Raw genomic sequence first — 18095 nt, 5'->3', positions numbered from 1 at the left:
TGGGGCTCAAACCCCGACCGTGAGATCATGACCCGAGCCGAAATCAAGAGTCAGACGCTCGATGAACCGAACCACCCAGGCACCCCTTCCTCTAACCTTTTTACGTGATAGAAAATGATATTTACCCCAGACAGTGGGGCAAATGGATTAAGGCTGTTGCCCCTGGGCTCTGCCTGTCTCAGGTTCTGGCTGGTCACCTGCAGGTGGCTGTGTTCAAGTCACATCTCCAGTTCATTCAGAGTGTACTGGATAGGGAACTGCCCTGTCTAGCTTTTTATTCTCACTAAAACCGCACAAAGAAATAACATTATCCCCATTTTATAAATGAAGATACTGTCTTGGGCAGGAAGGAGAGGAGAGGGTTTTGAAGAATCAATAAGAATTTGCCAAGGGTCCGGGGCAGACAGAAGCATGTGAGTAGAGGGAGGCACGGGGTCTCTGGGGGAATTAGAAGGGATTTCAGTCAGGCATCGCTGGACCATAAGGTGCAAGGGGTGGGCGAGCCCAGGAGAGGATGCTGGGGTAGGGGTGGGGGGGCAGAGAGACACCACAGAAGGCCCCGGGTGCTGTGCGGAGAGCGGGACGGGGGCTTTTCCAGGGAGAATGGCATGGAGCGGCCTGATGGGGGCCAAGCTGCCTTCTGCGTGGTCTCGTCGTGGCCACGTGGAAATTCACAGCGGGCCCGCGAGGCTGGTCGCGCAGAAGCAGTAGCAGGTGGGGTTTTATGTCTAGTGTGTGTTTTCATTTCAGACCTAAGCAGGGAAAGGGGAGGAGCAGCTGGAGCTGGTGTGCGGAAAGCCCATGCCTTGGCTGCTTCCGGAAGGGCCTTGGCACCTTCCAGAGGTGGCCTGAGCACCGGCCTGCCGCGTCTGTCCCTTTTGCAGAGGGACACAGCAGATAGGGGCTCTAATTCTCCCACATCCGCCCGGCCTGGAGCTCAGCTGTCGCTGAAGTAGCACCCGTCTTCTTTTAGACGGTTTAAAAACAAAAACAAAAGCAAAACTATGCGATTTTACTGTAGACAAAATTAGAAAACACATATGAGGAGTTTGTTTTTTTTTTTTTTTTTAAGAATTAAAAATAGTAATCCTGTGCAGATAAACTGTCCTCATGTTTTTCCCCGTGGAGATGAAGTTATTCTTTCAAAGCGGAGAGTATGTACGTGAGAGCGTTTTCTTAATTTTGACATTAAAGAAACGGAGACCCGCGGGCTGTAGAGTCGTGGTCACCACAGTCGGCATCTGCAGTGAGTTAACAGAACTGAGCGCGGAGACCCCGGCCCCGCACCCGCCGTGTTCAGGGTGCTCAGGTCTGGGGGCCCCGGCTGCAGGGGACTCGGAACCAGGCCACGGGAGGAGTGCTGAGGGCCACATGACACGCCCGCCCCCTGCTGGCCTTTCTGTGCCCCTGTGCACCCTGGAGTCTTTTCTCTCCTCTCCCGGCTCCCTGATCCGTTGTATGAAACTTCCTCAGTTACACCCCCCCTTGTTGCCTCCCCAGGTCAGAATCTTTTTCTGTCTCATCTCTGCCCCCAAAGGGCTTTGTGGTTCTGGGGGAGCCACAGTGGCAGTGATGGCCCACGTGCCCCGGCCTGTGTCCACCCCCTCCAGGCCTCGGGGAGCCTCAGGAGTGGCCTGCACCAACTAGCTGCAGGTCCGGGGAGGGGTCGGGGAGGGCTGGATGCCCGAGCTGAGGCCCGAAGGAGGCTTGGGCAGAGCCACGGGGCGGGGGCGGGCCGACCGGGAGGGGGTGAGGGGACGTGAGGCTAGACCCTAGGGATAGGACTGAGCCCAAGACCTCTGAGCGTCTGTTTCCACATCCATAGAGAGGGGATGGTGGAACTACCTGCTTCATGGCATTAACTACAGCCCCAAAGGGTGGAGGGGGCCCGAGACAGCGAGTGTGACACAAGTGTGCAAGCGCGTGTAGTTATTGATAGTTTTATTAGTGAGTTTCTACGCATAACGCCTGCGATGGGAGAATCCATTTCCTGGCATCAAGCAGTGAGACGTGTGGTGTGAATGCTTTCGTGGGTGACCTAGCACGAGTCCACAAGGGGTTGGGGCCAGAAGTGGCGTCACTGGGTGGAGCGGGATCAGAATGAGGGGTGGGGGGGTGGTGGGGGCGCCTGGATGGCTCAGTTGGTGAAGCATCTGACCTCTGCTCAGGTCATGATCTCGCCATTCCCGAGTTCAAGCTCTGCGTCAGGCTCTATGCTGGCAGCTCAGGGCCTGGAGCCTGCTTCGGATTCTGTGCCTCCCTCTCTCTCTCTGTCCCTCCCCTGCTAGCACTCTGTCTCGCTCTCTCTCAAAAATAAATAAACATTGAAAAAAAAAAAATAATAATAATAATGAGGGGCGGGGGGGAGGGTCCGCAACTGAGTGGGCGTGGCCTCGGGTGTCTGTCCAGCCGCAAGACCTGGGCGTCCACGCTTCGTACCGGGGCCAGCCTGTGGGTTTCTCGGGCTGCGGGGCAGGTGGCAGTGACCTGTGCGGTGTCACGGCCACGACGGGCCTGGGCTCTTCTGGGAGGTAATGCCGGACTCTGACGACAAGCTCTGTCCTTTCCCCTCACGCCTCAGCTCTACGAGTCCACCCTGCACGCCTTTGCCTTCTCTTACTCCATGCTGGGAGAAGAAATCCAGCTACATTTCATCATCCCCAAGTCCAAAGAGCACCACTTTGTCTTCAGCCAGCCCGGAGGCCAGCTGGAGAGCATGCGGCTGCCCCTGGTCACAGACAAGGTACGGCTCTGGCTCGGGGAGGGGGGGCGCAGAGAGTGGCTGCAGGTGACCGTTGAGCTGGAGGCTGTGGTTGCCTGATGAGTCAAGGGCAGGCGGGGACTGGTGTGTGACTGAACGCGGAGCGGGCTGGGGTTAGGGTCACTCCGTCAAGTTCCGGCCTTGCTCTCCCGTTGTCTGGCTGTGTCGTTTTGACTTGTCACTGAATGTCGCCGAGCCTCGGTTCCCTCACCCTGTACGCTTCGGCAGCAGTCACTCTCGCAGCAGCTTCTTGCGAGCATCGTGGGAATAACCGATGTGAGGCACCTGCACAGTGCCTGCGAGGTGACGGGTGCTGAGGACGTGTTCGTCCCTTCCCCGTTTTGTCTCGAATAAGCTGTTGTGGAACGTTTGAGGAATTTATTTATTTCTTCTGGCAGTGAGAATGAGCAGGGGAGGGGCAGAGAGAGAGAGGGAGACAGGGAACCCCAAGCAGGCTCTGTGCTGTCAGCACAGAGCCCGACGGGGGGCTCAAACCCAGCTGCAGGGACTACTCTGTCACGGCCAGCCTTCTCTTCTGCCTTCTTCTGTTCTTTGGAAGCAAAGCCCAGATGGTGCATCATGTCATCCATAAAAGATAAATTTTCTCTCTTGGACGAGCTCGTTCTTAATAACTCGCCGTCTCTGTGACCAGCATTCTTTTTGTTTGTTTGTTTGTTTGTTTGTTTAACAAAAATTTTATTATGAAATGTGAAACGTTTACAAAAGTTAGGAGGTAGTTCAACAAACCTCCCCGCAATTTATCATCCAAATTCAACAATTACCAACATTCGGCCACATTTAGTTCATCTGGGTTTTTTCCCTTTGCTGAAGGATTTTATTTTATCTTATCTTTTTGTTAACATGAAATGTATTGTCAAATTGGCTTCCATACAACACCCAGTGCACATCCCAACAGGTGCCCTCCTCAATGCCCATCACCCATCCCCCCCCACCCCCCATCAACCCTCAGTTTATTCTCAGTATTTCAGAGTCTCTTATGGTTTGGATCCCTCCCTCTCTAACCTTTTTTTTTTTTTCCTTCCCCTCCCCCATGGTCTTCTGTTAAGTTTCTCAGGATCCATGTAAGAGTGAAAACATATGGTATCTGTCTTTCTCTGTATGGCTTATTTCACTTAGCATCACACTCTCCAGTTCCATCCACGTTGCTACAAAAGGCCAGATTTCATTCTTTCTCATTGCCACGTAGTATTCCATCGTGTATATAAACCACAATTTCTTTATCCATTCATCAGTTGATGGACATTTAGGCTCTTTCCATAATTTGGCTATTGTTGAACGCTCTGTTATAAACATTGGGGTACAAGTGCCCCTATGCATCAGCACTCCTGTATCCCTTGGGTAAATTCCTAGCAGTGCTATTGCTGGGTCCTAGGGTAGATCTATTTTTAATTTTTTGAGGAACCTCCACACTGTTTTCCAGAGGGGCTGCACCAGTTTGCATTCCCACCAATAGTGCGAGAGGGTTCCCGTTTCTCCACATCCTCGCCAGCATCTATAGTCCCCTGATTTGTTCATTTTAGCCACTCTGACTGGCATGAGGTGGTATCTCAGTGTGGTTTTGATTTATATTTCCCTGATAAGGAGTGACGTTGAGCATCTTTCCATGTGCCTGTTGGCCATCCGGATGTCTTCTTTAGAGAAGTGTCTATTCATGTCTTCTGCCCATTTCTTCACTGGATTATTTGTTTTTCGGGTGTGGAGTTTGGTGAGTTCTTTATAGATTTTCGATACTAGCCCTTTGTCCGATATGTCATTTGAAAATGTCTTTTCCCATTCCGTCGGTTGCCTTTTAGTTTGGTTGATTGTTTCCTTTGCAGTGCAGAAGCTTTTTATCTTGATGAGGTCCCAATAGTTTATTTTTGCTTTTAATTCCCTTGCTTTTGGAGATGTGTCAAGTAAGCCGACATCCCTGATAAATATGGACGCAAAAATTCTCAACAAGATACTAGCAAATTGAATTCAACAGCATATAAAGAGAATTATTCACCATGATCAAGTGGGATTGATTCCTGGGCTGCAGGCCTGGTTCAACATTCGCAAATCAATCAATGTGATACATCACATTAATAAATGAAAAGATAAGAACCATATGATCCTGTCAATCGATGCAGAAAAAGCATTTGACAAAATTCAGCATCCTTTCTTAATAAAAACCCTCGAGAAAGTCGGGATAGAAGGAACACACTTAAACATCATGAAAGCCATTTATGAAAAGCCCACAGCTAATAGCATCCTCAATGGGGAAAAACTGAGAGCTTTTTCCCTGAGATCAGGAACACGACAGGGATGTCCACTCTCACCGCTGTTGTTTCACATAGTGTTGGAAGTTCTAGCCTCAGCAATCAGACAACAAAAGGGAATCAAAGGCATCCAAATTGGCAAAGATGAAGTCAAGCTCTCCCTTTTTGCAGAGGACATGATATCATACGTGGAAAACCCGATAGACTCCACCAAAGTCCGTGACCAGCATTCTTAGAGGCCCTCCTCATAGGGACGCTTGGTTTCACAGATCCAGCCTGACTGTCTCAGAGTCAGCTTGCTGCCTGCCCCCAGCCCCGGCCAATGTGACCCTTGTGTGGGACGCTGCTTTTCGTTCTCCAGAGGGCCAGTACCTTGGGGTGGAATAATCTTTCACACCTGGCAGTCTTTTACCAAGCACTGAAAACATTTGTAAAGAACAATGGGGGCCTTTATGACAGGGCGTCTCCTACCCTGTGGGCTGGGGCAGGCTGTTGCACTGGTGGAGGGTTTCTCTGTCCCCCCCCCCCCTCGCTTTTCCAGCCAGTTCCAGCCAGTTCCAGCCGGAACTGGGTACGGGCACCAGGTGCAGCACAGCTTTTTTTGTGGCAGGTGCTCTGAGGAACTCAGAAGGAGTGGAAGGCCTAGCTCAACCAGAAGAACTTTTTTGTTGAGGGCAGAGTGGAGGAAAACCCAGTTCTTGATATAAAAGATTCACAACCGGAGTGTATTAGGAGCTAGGCTGCAGGGATGAGGGACTGAGGGATTTAAATCGTCCAGACTTAAATTCCGCACATATTCAGTGCCAACACGGGAGGGGGATCCGTTGGGGTCACTGACACAGGCCAGTTAGTTTCGGTTGTGTAACTGACCGTTCCCAAGCAAGCCCTCACTCCGCTTGCGATTCTTCGGGCTGGCAGCTTGGGCTCGGTCCCGCTGTGTGGTTACCCTGGCTTGTTGCGGTCACTCGTGTCTGTGGTTAGCTGCCAGGTCAGCTGGGGGCTGGCCGGGCGAGGGTCGCCTCAGTGGGATGCCCATCCCTGCCCGCTGCGGTCTCTCCTGCCCCAGCAGGCCAGCCCCGGCTCTTCCCGGGGAGGGATCTGAGAGAGAGAGGGTGGAATGTGTCCGTCCTCGGGGGGCCAGGCTCGGAACGGGCGCAAACCATCGTGTTCACGTCGTCTTCTCGGGAAAAGCAAGTCCCAAGGCTAAGCTGCATTCAGTGAGTGTGGAAACTGGCTGCGTTCTCTTCTCGGAAGCTTCTGCGAAGTCCCATTTCAAAGGGAGGGGAGTGATCGTGACCGTATTCACAAACACTTCCCCTCATCATTCCTCTGCTTTCCAGAGCCACGAGTATATAAAAAGTCCGACGTTCACCCCGACAACCGGCCGTCACGAACACGGACTCTTTAACCTGTACCATGCCATGGATGGTGCCAGCCATCTGCACGTGCTGGTCGTCAAGGAGTATGAAATGGCCATTTATAAGAAATACTGGCCCAACCACATCATGCTGGTGCTCCCAAGCATCTTCAACAGCGCTGGAGTTGGTAGGCATTTTTTAACATGCCCTGCTTGGTAAAATTCCTGCGAACGGAGACTTTTGGGAGACGGTCCTAGAGATGAATGGGTTAAACATTCTTCATCAGGCTTTTTCGTCTTGAAAGCTATAGTCTTCTTCCGTCTTTGGTCACTGCTTTGATTCACGTTCTCCACGGTCAGAGACAAGGATAAGCAGACAAATGTGTGTGCAGGTTGGCGATGGAGATTAGGCCCGTCGGGAGCTGGCTGGTCATGGGCCGGGGCCTCGATGAGCCGTTCTAACTCCAGATGGGGCCTTGGTCCCGGGTAGGGCAGACCTGAGAGTGGGCCTGTCCTGGGTAGATGTCCGTGGAGGACCGACCCAAGAGTGGGCCTGGGGTTTGCCCATTTCAGGCGCCGCCCACTTCCTGATCAAGGAGCTGTCTTACCACAATCTGGAGCTGGAGAGGAACCGGCAGGAGGAGCTGGGGATCAAGCCACAGGACATCTGGCCTTTCATCGTGATCTCGGATGACTCCTGCGTGATGTGGAACGTGGTGGATGTAGACTGTGGCGGAGAAAGAAGCCGGTGAGGTGCCCCCACCCCCCGACCCTGCAAGGAACATGAACCTGTTCCTTTTTTTTTTTTTTTTTTTAGTGTTTATTTATTTATTTTTTGGAGAGAGCGTGAGCAAGGGAGGGACGGAGAGAGTAGGGGGACAGAGGATCCAAATGGGCTCTGCGCTGACCAGCAGAAAGCTGGACGCGGGGCTCGAACTCACGAACTCTGAGATCGTGACCTGAGCTGAAGTCGGACGTCAACCGACTGAGCCAGCCGGGTGCCCCAAAGCTGTTCCTTTTCAATGGGGGCTTCTTAGCTACCTCCTGAGGACCACAGAGGACACCGCATCTTAGAAGGCACAGTATGTGGTTCACATGGCCTTGTATGTTGCAGGCTCTTATTCCAAGCCCAGCGTAGTTTTGAGGTTTCAATTTTTTTTAAGTTTCTTATTTTTCATTTATTTTGAGAGCGAGAGAGAGAGAGTAGGGGAGGGGCAGAAAAAGAGAATCTCAAGCAGGCTCCACACTGTCAGCGCAGAGCCCGATTTGGGGGCTCAGACTCACAAACCACAAGATCAGGTCCTGAGCCGAAATCAGGAGTCAAACGCTTAACTGATTGAGCCACCCAGGCGGCCCCTTGTGTTTTTAACTTTTTAAAACTTTTCTTGGATGTATAATACGTACAGAAAATCACACAGTATATATTCAGTATAAAATACCTACGGAAAGTAGGACACATCCAGAAATTTTCACACACTGATCACCCATTTAACCAACTCCCGTTGGAAGAAATGGGACATCACCAGTGGCCCAGAAATTCCCTCCTGGAGCCTTCCACACCCTCCCCCTGCCGCCAGCCTAATTCCTAACAGCCAGCTGCATTTTTATTTGCTGTGTGACATTAGTGTCACAACTAAACTCTGAAGGGTGTGCCTGGAGGTGGGCACCAGAGGGCACAATGTAGGGAAGGCTCAGTAGATAGACTCTGAACATCGTTGGTAAAATACTTCCTTTTGTGATTTTTGCCACATGGATGTTTCAACTTAGGGCTGCCTGATGACTTCTGATTATTTTTGGCTTTTTTTTTTTTTTTTTAAGAAACGTGAGGTCAGTTCACCTCTTTTATGTTAGTGGTACCCTCCTGTGACAATCAGCACTAGTCCCTGTTCTTCTAGAGAGAAAATGTGTTCCGGATGATAGAGCTGCCCGTAGTTTATGGGAGCAGTTCTGCTTTGCTGGCAGTATTCTCCCTGACGCCCTTCCAAAGGCAAGAGCTCAGCCGGGGGCGGAGACTGGGAGAGAATTGAGCCTTCATTCTGCGTTTCCGAATTCTATTCTGAAGCAGCCATTAACGCCCTGGCATGTCAGGGCTGGCCAGGGCCCTAGAGAGTCTATTTAAGCCCCTTGGCTGGGGAAAAGCAAGCTGGGGTCCAGAAGAGTTGAGCTGCGTGCTGGGGCCCAGCTCCTAGCCCTGGAGCCCCTCCCGCCGGCCCCCTCCCTAGTCATCAGGTGTCCCTGTCGTCATCACAGTCCTCAGACAGTGGCAGTCAGGGTGGGGGGTGAATTCCCTCACTGGAATTCACAGCAGAAAGCCTCGCTCTCCCCACCATTTTGCCCTCAGGTCTGCAAACGGGAAATGCAGTGTTTTAGCCTGATGGGGAGGAGGTAGGCTTTGGGGACGGCGCTGTTTGAGTCCGAGCTCTGTTGAGTGACACCGGGCAAGTTCTTCAGAGCCCCTTTTTCCTCATTTGTAGAATGGGGATGAAAGGTCTAGGTCATGAGGTTGCCGTGAGGGTACGTAATAGTAGATGTGACCCGCTTAGCCTGGCGCCCGGCACTCAGGGTGGCAGCGATGGGCTCCACCTGCTCCCGCCCTACCCAGCTCCTAAGCGTCCGGTCCTGGGGGCCCTGCTGCTGTTTGCCCCTCAGCCTGGGGACGTCCGTCTCCCTCTTTTGAGCAGGGAGTTTTCCTGGGCAGAAAGAAACGTGTCCTTGAAGCACATCATGCAGCACATCGAGGCGTCCCCCAACATCACCCACTATGCCCTGATTGGCATGCGGAAGTGGTCCAGCAAGACCGGGAGCGCCGAGGTGCGGGAGCCCTTCTCCCGCTGCCACGTGCACGACTTCATCATTCTGAACGTGGACCTGACCCAGAATGTGCAGTACAACCAGAACCGGTGAGTCCCCGCCCTCTGTGGCCATCGGCACCGCCCCCCTGCCCAGAGCCCGCCCTGAAGGGCAACCTTAGGCCTGGGGGACGGCCGCCTCCCCGCTGCGGGGCCAGTGGAACCGGAGGCTTCCTTCCCAGGGCATTGCTCTGGCCCTGCTTTCAGCCCTCAGGCTTTGGGGTGGGTTTTTTTAATGTTTTTTTTTTTTTATTTTGAGAGAGAGAGCGCGCACGTGTGTGTGTGTGTATGTGTGTGCACAAGTGGGAGGGGCGGGGGGGGGGGGTGGAGCGGGAGAGAGAATCCCAAGCAGGCTGATAGTGCTGATAGTGAAGAGGGTTGATCCCACAGACTTCAAGACCCATGACCCAATCTGATATCAGCCCTCAGGTTTTTTTTTTTTTTTAATTTTTCTGTCGTATACGGGTGCCTGGGTGGCTCAGTCGGTTGAGTGTCCCGTCTCTTGATTTTGGCTCCGGTCATGATCTCAGGGTTTGTGAGTTTGAGCCCCACATCTCTCCCTGCCCCTTACGCACGTACGCTCATGCTACGCTCTCTCTCAAGATAAATAAACTTTTATTTATTTATTTTAAAAAATTGTTTTAATGCTTATTTTTGAGAGAGAGAGAGAGAGTATGTGCACATGAGTATGAGCGGGGGAGGGGTACATGGAGAGGAAGACACAGAATCCAAAGCAGACTCCAGGCTCTGAGCTGTTAGCACAGAGCCCAACGCGGGGCTCGAACTCACAAATAGCGAGATCATGACCCGAGCTGGAGTCGGACGTTTAACCAACTGAGCCACCCAAGCGCCCCAAGATAAATAAACTTAAAAAAAAAATTGTTTTTTAATTGTATAATTCTGTAGACTGTAGATTTGCATAAGATCATTCAACTTCCTTCATCGGTTCACATGATCCTTTATATAGTGACTTACGTCGTACTGTGTCATTTCCCTTACTTTTTTGCTTCCTTCTCGGAATACGTCAGTTTTTAGGAGCATTAACACTGAAGAAAACTAGGAAGTAATTTCCATATGACTCTCTCTCTGGGCCTGGCCATGGAAGTGCTCACATCTCAAGAATAACCAGATTGCCAGCCCTTATCAGGCATCCCTATAGGCCAAACAGTCGGCCACACCCAAGATGTCGGTCTGAGGAGCCCTGGGGCCACACCCAAGATGGCCGTCGGAGGAGCCGTGGGAGGGTCGCTTTTGGAGCCAGGCTGCCCTGCTAAGTTCTGGGTTTTTTCTTTCACAGCTTTGCAGTTTAGGCTGATGACTTAGCATCTCTGAGCCTTGTTTTTCTCAGCTGTAAAATGTGGCTAACATTTTTACTCTAGGGAGTTTGTTGTTTTCTTTCCTTTTTTTTTAATTTTATTTATTTTTTTTTAATGTTTCTTTTTGAGAGACAGACAGAGACAGAGTGCGAGGGGCAGAGAGTGAGGGAGACACAGAATCCGAAGCAGGCTCCAGGCTCCGAGCCGTCAGCACAGGGCCTGATGTGGAGCTCGAAGTCACGAACCGTGAGATCATGACTTGAGCCAGAGTCTGGCGCTTAACCGACTGAGCCACCCAGGCACCTCCCTTTTGTTCTTTGTTTGTTGTTTTGTTTTTTGTTTGTAACGCATGGATGAAACGGTGTCTGTGAAGCCCCTCACACGGTGCCTGTAGCGTGTGATCAGCCAGTGGTAGTCCTTCTGTAGTTTAAGCCCGGCCTGGTGCAGACACATCGCAGCCACACCTGGTCTCCTTATTTGTTTTGTCTTCTTTATATGCCGCTATTGAGCGAGGTCTTCAAGGTTGGAACGAGCCCCCCGGCGCGGGGGGGTGCACACTCCACGTGGCTGCTGGGGGCGTGCCCGGGGCCGTGGGCCGCGTCCAGTGCTATCTGCTCCCTCCTCTGCTTCTGAGCAGGTTCACGTGTGACGACGTGGACTTCAACCTGCGGGTGCATAGCGCCGGCCTCCTGCTCTGCCGGTTCAACCGCTTTAGCGTGATGAAGAAGCAGATTGCCGTGGGCGGCCACAGGTCCTGCCACATCACGTCCAAGGTGAGTGCGCCCACTGAGTCTGCTGCCTGGGCTGCGGTGGTGTGGGAGCTGGCGGGGAGGCCAGGCCGTGGGGCGGCCTTGACGGCTGGTGGCCTTCGTAAAGGTTTTGAATCGGGAGCCTGGGGAAGGGAGGCCCGCCGTCGGGTTTCTCTCCCGATCGCTGGTTCTAACCAGTATCCCCGGTACGCGTCCCGCCAGTGTGGCTGCCACCAGCCTTCCCATGAACGCTCGCCTGCCTGCACGTCCAGCACTGGGCTCTGTGTTCACTGCCCTGGCTTCTCTGCTGGACCCAGCTCCTGGGGGGTGGGGCGCCATGCTCCCCTCTGGGCCTCTGGACAGCGCCTGGCCAGATAACCAAATGGCACCAAGAGGCTGGCCTGTAGCCGCGTTGTCTGTGCACGAGCCAGCCTCTTGGTGGGGAGAGACGTGGTCTGATTAGGTCAGTGCTGGCTGCAGAATTTCAGGGTGGAAAGTCCTAGCACACCCTCCGAGATCTGGTCTTCCAGGAGGACATATGGGGCTGGCACGACTCTGCTTGAAGGTTCTCTCCAACCCATGGAAGGGAGCCCCATTCTCTGCTTTGTACCTCCATCTACCTTGACTTTTGCCCTGGCGGTGGACACATCAGCCTGTCCCCGTGACTCTTTCAGCCTCTGTCCTGCCTCATCTCCCCTCACTCCTTGTGTGTGTGTTGGTTGCTTATCCTGAGCTGGGTCTGAATTCAGACGCCAGTCCCAGACCCCCACCCACCTGCCCCTTCCTATCAGCAGGATGTGAAGCCTTCTCTGAAAGGGAAAGCCCATCCTCATTTCTCTTAAAAAGTAGCAAGACATTTAAAGAAAAGGTCTGTACTTCCAGAACTCGGGAGTCGTTGAATTAAGTCCTACCCTCCCCCGCTGCTGAGATTTCTTATTGAAATTGTGTTAGATTTCTAGTTTAAGTTTTACAATTCTGATTTTTACCACATTGTCTATCAAAGATACTGTTGTACTTTTAAAACTGAGTTTTCTTTATGTCTCTCAGTCTAATCTTCTGGCTCTAGATATTTTATGTGTATTCCTATTTTGAGCATCTTCTTTTCCGCTAGGTTTAGGTTATGTGTAAGAGAGCTGGAACATTCGATAATCTTTCATCTGAATGAAATAACTTACTTTCATTTACTCATTGAGTATTTACTGAGCACGCAGGCCCTTCACTCAGTGTAGCCCTGAGCTGAGGCGGATGTTAAACATGTAGTGTCCTTGTGACCAGCACCACGAGGGTGACATGTGTCACAGGGAGACCTAACCTTGCGAAGGGTGGGGGAGGGAGTCTGCGTGAGTGTCCCTGAGACAGTGACATTAAAGCAGAGACTCGGGGGTAATACACAGCTGCTCAAAGAAGGATCTGGGTGAAGGAGCTGAGTAGGTGAAAGCCGGGAGGTCAGCGTGGAAGAAGCATAAAGGGCAGAAGGCATGGCGGAGATGGGCTAGAGAAGCATGTAGGGTCTTAGCAACCATGGGAACATTCTGGACTTTCTCTAGGAGTAATGAGAGACCACCGAAGGGTGCCCAGCAGAGGATTTGATTCGTTTTATTTACGCCGAGTCTCCCTGGCTGCAGCCCAGCAAACGCGTTGGCCGTGGAGTAAGGGGTGGTGGGTGCAGACCGGCGGGTGGTCGGCAGGAAGGGCGGTGGGGGCAGGCGAAGGTGGATAGGTTCTGGGGCCAGAGGGAGGCTGATCCTTCCCAGAGGTTTGCCTCTCTGGATTTAGGGGAGAGTTCCCCAGGTCCGGTGGTCCTCTTGATTATCCTAGACCAGGCGGCAAGTCTTCTGCATGGAGTGGTCAATGCCTACAATTCTTACCGGTCCCACTCGTCAGTTTCACACGTCCCACCGTGGTAAAGCGTACTTTTCCTTGGCAGAGAATTTCTGGGTTGAAGTATGTGTTCTCAGCTGGGCAGCTCTACGCTGTGACACAGTCTTCCGTGACAGGGCCACTCACCCCAGGAGAGGCCTGGGGAGGGACCTCTGTGCTCAGGGTGGCTGGGAGTGGCTGACTCCGCCTTCCCCGGGCAGGTATCCGACAACCCTGTGGCCATCGTGCCGGCCCAGTACATCTGCGCCCCGGACAGCAAGCACACGTTCCTCGCGGCGCCTGCGCAGCTCCTGCTGGAGAAGTTCCTCCAGCACCACAGTCACCGATTCTTCCCGCTGTCCCTGCGGAACCGCGGCCACCCTGTGCTCTCGGTCGACTGCTACCTTAACCTGGGATCTCAGGTGACTTTCAGAGGGGGCCCCGCTGAGTCCACGAATCCGAGAAATTCCTAAAACGGAGGCACCAGAACCCAGGACTCGGGATGATAAGCTACTCAGCTCCTTTGCCTCAGGTGTTCACCCCGCCTTATAGCTGATAGGGTAAAAGCCTGAGAGAGTTTAAGTGGTTTGCCCCCCACTGTAATAAGTTAGGAATGAAAGCCGACGCGGATGCCAAAATTGACGGGTGGCAACTCATCCGTCGAACTGATGGATTCTCGAATTGATGGATGGGCAAGTGTGGATACATTTCTTGGACTTGAGTTTTAGGATCTGGATTTGGACATAGCACTAAATCTTGTCTCTGCCCCGGCCCCCACCAGCCTTGGGCGTTGGCCAAGCAGTTAGTATTTGTTAGACGCAAGGCCCTAGCATGGTGTTGTTGGGTATTTCATAAAAGCTGATGTTCTCTCTTGGATTCCTTCTTTTTCAGATTTCTGTGTGTTATGTGAGCTCCAGGCCCCACTCCCTGAACATCAGCTGCTCTGACTTCATGTTTAGCGGACTCCTGCTATACCTCTGTGATTCTTTTGTGGGAGCTAGCTTTTTGAAAAAGTTTCATTTTCTGAAAGGTAACTTCCCATCCTTTTACCCTGGACCTCGATTTGAATGCCTTTTGGCACCTGGCACTTCCGAGGAGGTGACCTGTGGTCTTAGTCCCCCTTTGCCAGTGGGTAAACTGAGGCTCAGAGAGGGAATATGACTGCCCTGATTATCCAGGAAGGTAAAAGAAGGCTGGGATGGGATCCCAGCGTGGCTCTCTCCCCCTGGTGCCTGTCGGGATAGAGGCAAGACACGCCCCCTTTCTTTCAGGTAGATATTTTGGACTTGTGGTCCTCGTCAGCCCAGATTCTTAACATCAGCACCCAGGCCCCTTCAGACGTGCCTTCCTCCTGGTACCTGGGGTTTCCTCCTCATCTTGGGGAGTACTGCATGCTCTTTGACCTTTACTCGGATCTTTCTGCTCCCATAGTTGTTGTCACGCTAGAGCGGCTGAGAGCGACAGATGTTTCATTCTCTAGGACTTAACAGTGTTATTTCCAGCCAGCTGGGAATCCTGACCGATCTTCCCTTGCCTTGGGTGTCTGCACTCTGACCTTGTCGAGCGGGTGTTTACTGCGCACCAGCGCTGTATGCGGCCTTGGGAAGTAGTAAGAGGTTTCTCCCACGGTCTGCCCCGGGGAAACATTTCGTGTACTAGGAGGGCGGCAGGTAGACCAACCTACAGGATGAATGAGCCGACCAGAGGGATTATCGAGGATGCTGGGAGTGGAGAGGAGGGAGAATTCCCGAGGCTGGGGGGGTGGGGGTGGGGGTGTGCTGCATCTGGCCAGTATGCAGGGGGCTCGCATGGGAGAGGAAGGGGCGGGGTCAGCCTGGGAGAGGTGGGCTAGCGCGGGGCTGGAACCGGAGCGCTTGGTTGGTGATCTGACCGGCCGACGAGGCGTCTTCTGCTTCCGGTTCTCCACCCCCTCCACCGCTTTGTGCACATTTCTTCCGCCTCCGCGTTGTGTCACCGGCCAGACCTGCCAAATAACCATCTCGCTGTGTGTCTCGCTGAGAGTACGAAGCTTTCCAGAAGCAGCAGGAGGTGCCGCCTGGATGTCTGGTCCCTCCTTCCCAAACGACATCGTGTCTCCTTGTTGCCAGTAGAATCCAGGCCGTAGCTCTCATTCGTTTTCTTCACCGCCTCTGCCGTTGCCCACGCAGGTGCCACCCTGTGCGTGATCTGCCAGGACCGGAACTCCCTGCGCCAGACGGTGGTCCGCCTCGAGCTGGAGGACGAGTGGCAGTTCCGGCTGCGTGACGAATTCCAGACGGCCAACGCCAAGGAAGACCGGCCGCTCTTTTTTCTGACCGGGCGGCACATCTGAGGGAGACACCGGCAGATTTTCTGCGGGAGGGGAGCCTTCAGCACCTCATGCTCTTGAGGCTAAAGGGACTCTGAGATCCCTGGGGTGCTCGAACTGGAGCGGCCCTGGGACCGTTGTGCGGCCCCCTCGTGCTACGTGCCAGGAGCCCAGGCCTGGGCGTTTGTGGTCTTAGAGCAATGAGGATGAGTGGGTGGTGAGCAGGGACGCAAAGCCACGTCTCCTGGGTTCTGGGCTATACCACACGGCCCTGGGCTCTATCGAAGTCCACTTGATGAAGAACAAACTTTTGCCTGCCGTCCTGTCATCCGTGTGTTTCCATGGACACATGCGACTTTTCTGAGTTCTAAAGGATCACTCTTGGGTGTTCTTGTAGAGGCGTCAGTAACTTCTTGTTGTGCGATGGACAGGATTCCGACTATGGGGGTTTCCCTATCACCTACTACAAAGCAATATTCCAGAAGAACATCTTTTAACTGTAAAGGCTGGAGAGAAGGAAAAAACAAGGACGTTTAATAAGAATTACGTAACAGCCTGCAAGTTTGCTCTTTCAGAAGCCAGGCCAAAGGCATCCACTCTGAAAAAGTAAAGCAGATGCTTTCACTTCGCAGCAAGTATGATTCTGTTAAAATAAAATAGTATAGGGTCAATACCCTACCTCTTAGAAAGGGCAAAGGTGAAAAGAAACTTTCTTGGAAACAAGAAGTGTTTCAGGAAGGAAATTAGAGTCGGAGAGGTTGACCCGAAGAGACCGACTTTGCCTTACAAAGAGGACAAAATTGCTTGCTTTGAAACAACGAAACCACCAAAGGGCCATAAAATACTTGGTAAGAATTAAACTTTTGACTATAATTTATTAAAGCTCAGTTTTTGGTTCTTTAAATAGCTTGTTTTCTCTTGCGAGTGCTTGGCCCCGATCAGAATGGACGACAAGATAGCGGGAACGTTCCATGACGCTTACCGTTCCATCCGCCCGTGTGTTTGAGTGCCACCCATGGGCCAGGCATCGGACTGGGTGCTTTCACAGCTATGATCTTGCTTAGTCCTTCCAACAGCCTGGGTGGGTGCAATGATCCTCCACCTGGAAGACAAGAAGGTTCAGACGCAGGGAGCGCACCTCACCGAGACCACTGCGCAAGGAGAGAAGCAGAAGGATGGACCAGTAGACTCCTGGATTCCGGACCGGCGTCTGTCTTGCCCCGGGCCACGGTGCTTTTGGAGTGGCCCCTAACCGAAGGGAGGGTTTGAAGATACTCAGAAATGCACCGCCAGCATGCATTCGTACACAGCCATCTTAGACACTTCTGAGCACTCTGATGCATAACAGTCCAAGAAGAAATTATTTTAGAAGATGATGCCTAAGAGTTTAATCTCCCCCCCCCACCCCCGCCCAAAGAAAAACCAGCCGATGAGTATAAAAGATTAGTTCAGTGTTTATAAAACGATCCCTTCGTATATGCCATTATTCCTATCTCGGAATAAAAACTTGCCTTCTTCAGTTGTATTTGTCTTTTGTAAATAGTAGCTTGTGTGCCGTGCTTCCCATTTTGTTAGTTAATTTAAACTTGGAAGACACCAAACTAATATTCTTGTTTGTCCCAGTCTTATAAATAAAACAACTGTGATGCCCTCCTGGTTTCTTTGGGGGGAATGAATTCGGTTGGTTTTGGTTTTGTATTTGTTTTTTTGAGAGGGAGTAGTGTGACCGGTGATCTCCAAGGGCTCCCTGCTTACAACCTCATGACATGACAGAGAAGACAGTTTTGGAAAGGAAATTATAAATGCATAAAAGTAACTGTGTATTAACACATGGAGGAATCCCCGAAAGAGAAAATTAGGTGCCGAGAAGAACGGAAATGAAGGCTAGCACAGCTGAGACCACACAGAGAAACATGCTACGTCGGAAGATGGAGTCAGGGCTGCTCTGTGCGTCACGGTGGCTAAGGACGTGGAAGGGGCCTGGGGCGTTTGTCACGGTGAGACGGTTGGGTGCAGCCGGGGCCCTTCGATTCCTTCCAGCTCTTCTGCAACACTCACAGACGCCGCTGACCTGGGCTGGGCGGGCAGCCACTGCTAAGCTTACTGCAGAGTGTGGAGGGAGCCTCAAGGAGGGGGCATGGGAGGGGGTCCAGACTTTTGTGAAGACAAGCTATTGGCACCCCCTCTCTGTGGCATTGTCCTATCTCTCCCCTCACAGTTGTATGGGTCAGTTTATAGTAGACAAAATAAGCAAACAGGACCCCCCCTCCCAAGTATGGAAATGAACAAACAACTAAGATTCTTAAAGTAGCAAACGTTATACAGTGAAAGGTGATAATGTCAGTAAAGAGGTTAATTATAAAACAAGCATAATCCAAATCAGACAAAAGTAAGATGTTACAGTATCCAGAACAAAAAAGGATGGATCACAGATTTGGAAGTGAAAACAGAGACCTCGGTAGACGGGTGAATAGCCAGACGAGCTCAAGCGGGAACCCGCCAGGAGGCGCACCTGGAGAGGTCTGACGGCAAACAGGAATGAACGTTGGCGGTCTGTGCTAACACTTGACTGTTCCCCTTGCTCACTGCACATCTGGCCCTCCTGGCTCATCTTGGCCACTGCCAGCCGAGTAC

General features: G+C 52.2%; 1 protein-coding gene across 7 annotated transcripts in view; it reads left to right on the top strand.

Annotated features, from left to right (window-relative positions):
- The window catches only part of GREB1 (growth regulating estrogen receptor binding 1), a 145671-nt gene extending 128691 nt beyond the window's left edge, over positions 1-16980 (top strand). For 6 of the 7 annotated variants that reach the window (XM_042982484.1, XM_042982482.1, XM_042982487.1 and 3 more), the window contains 8 exons: positions 2582-2743; positions 6363-6567; positions 6953-7127; positions 9061-9279; positions 11182-11317; positions 13375-13575; positions 14045-14183; positions 15322-16980. In XM_042982484.1, coding sequence (XP_042838418.1) covers positions 2582-2743; positions 6363-6567; positions 6953-7127; positions 9061-9279; positions 11182-11317; positions 13375-13575; positions 14045-14183; positions 15322-15485 — 1401 coding nt within the window. In that variant the 3' untranslated portion in view covers positions 15486-16980. Of the gene's footprint in view, positions 1-2581; positions 2744-6362; positions 6568-6952; positions 7128-9060; positions 9280-11181; positions 11318-13374; positions 13576-14044; positions 14184-14424; positions 14873-15321 lie in introns of those variants that run through there. The other variant, XM_042982486.1, reaches the window with a different exon arrangement.
- The last annotated feature ends 1115 nt before the right edge of the window (positions 16981-18095 follow it).

The sequence above is a fragment of the Panthera tigris genome, chromosome A3 (assembly GCF_018350195.1).
Source record: "Panthera tigris isolate Pti1 chromosome A3, P.tigris_Pti1_mat1.1, whole genome shotgun sequence".
Taxonomy (NCBI): Eukaryota; Metazoa; Chordata; class Mammalia; order Carnivora; family Felidae; genus Panthera; species Panthera tigris.
This window is presented reverse-complemented; position numbering and strand designations above follow the sequence as displayed.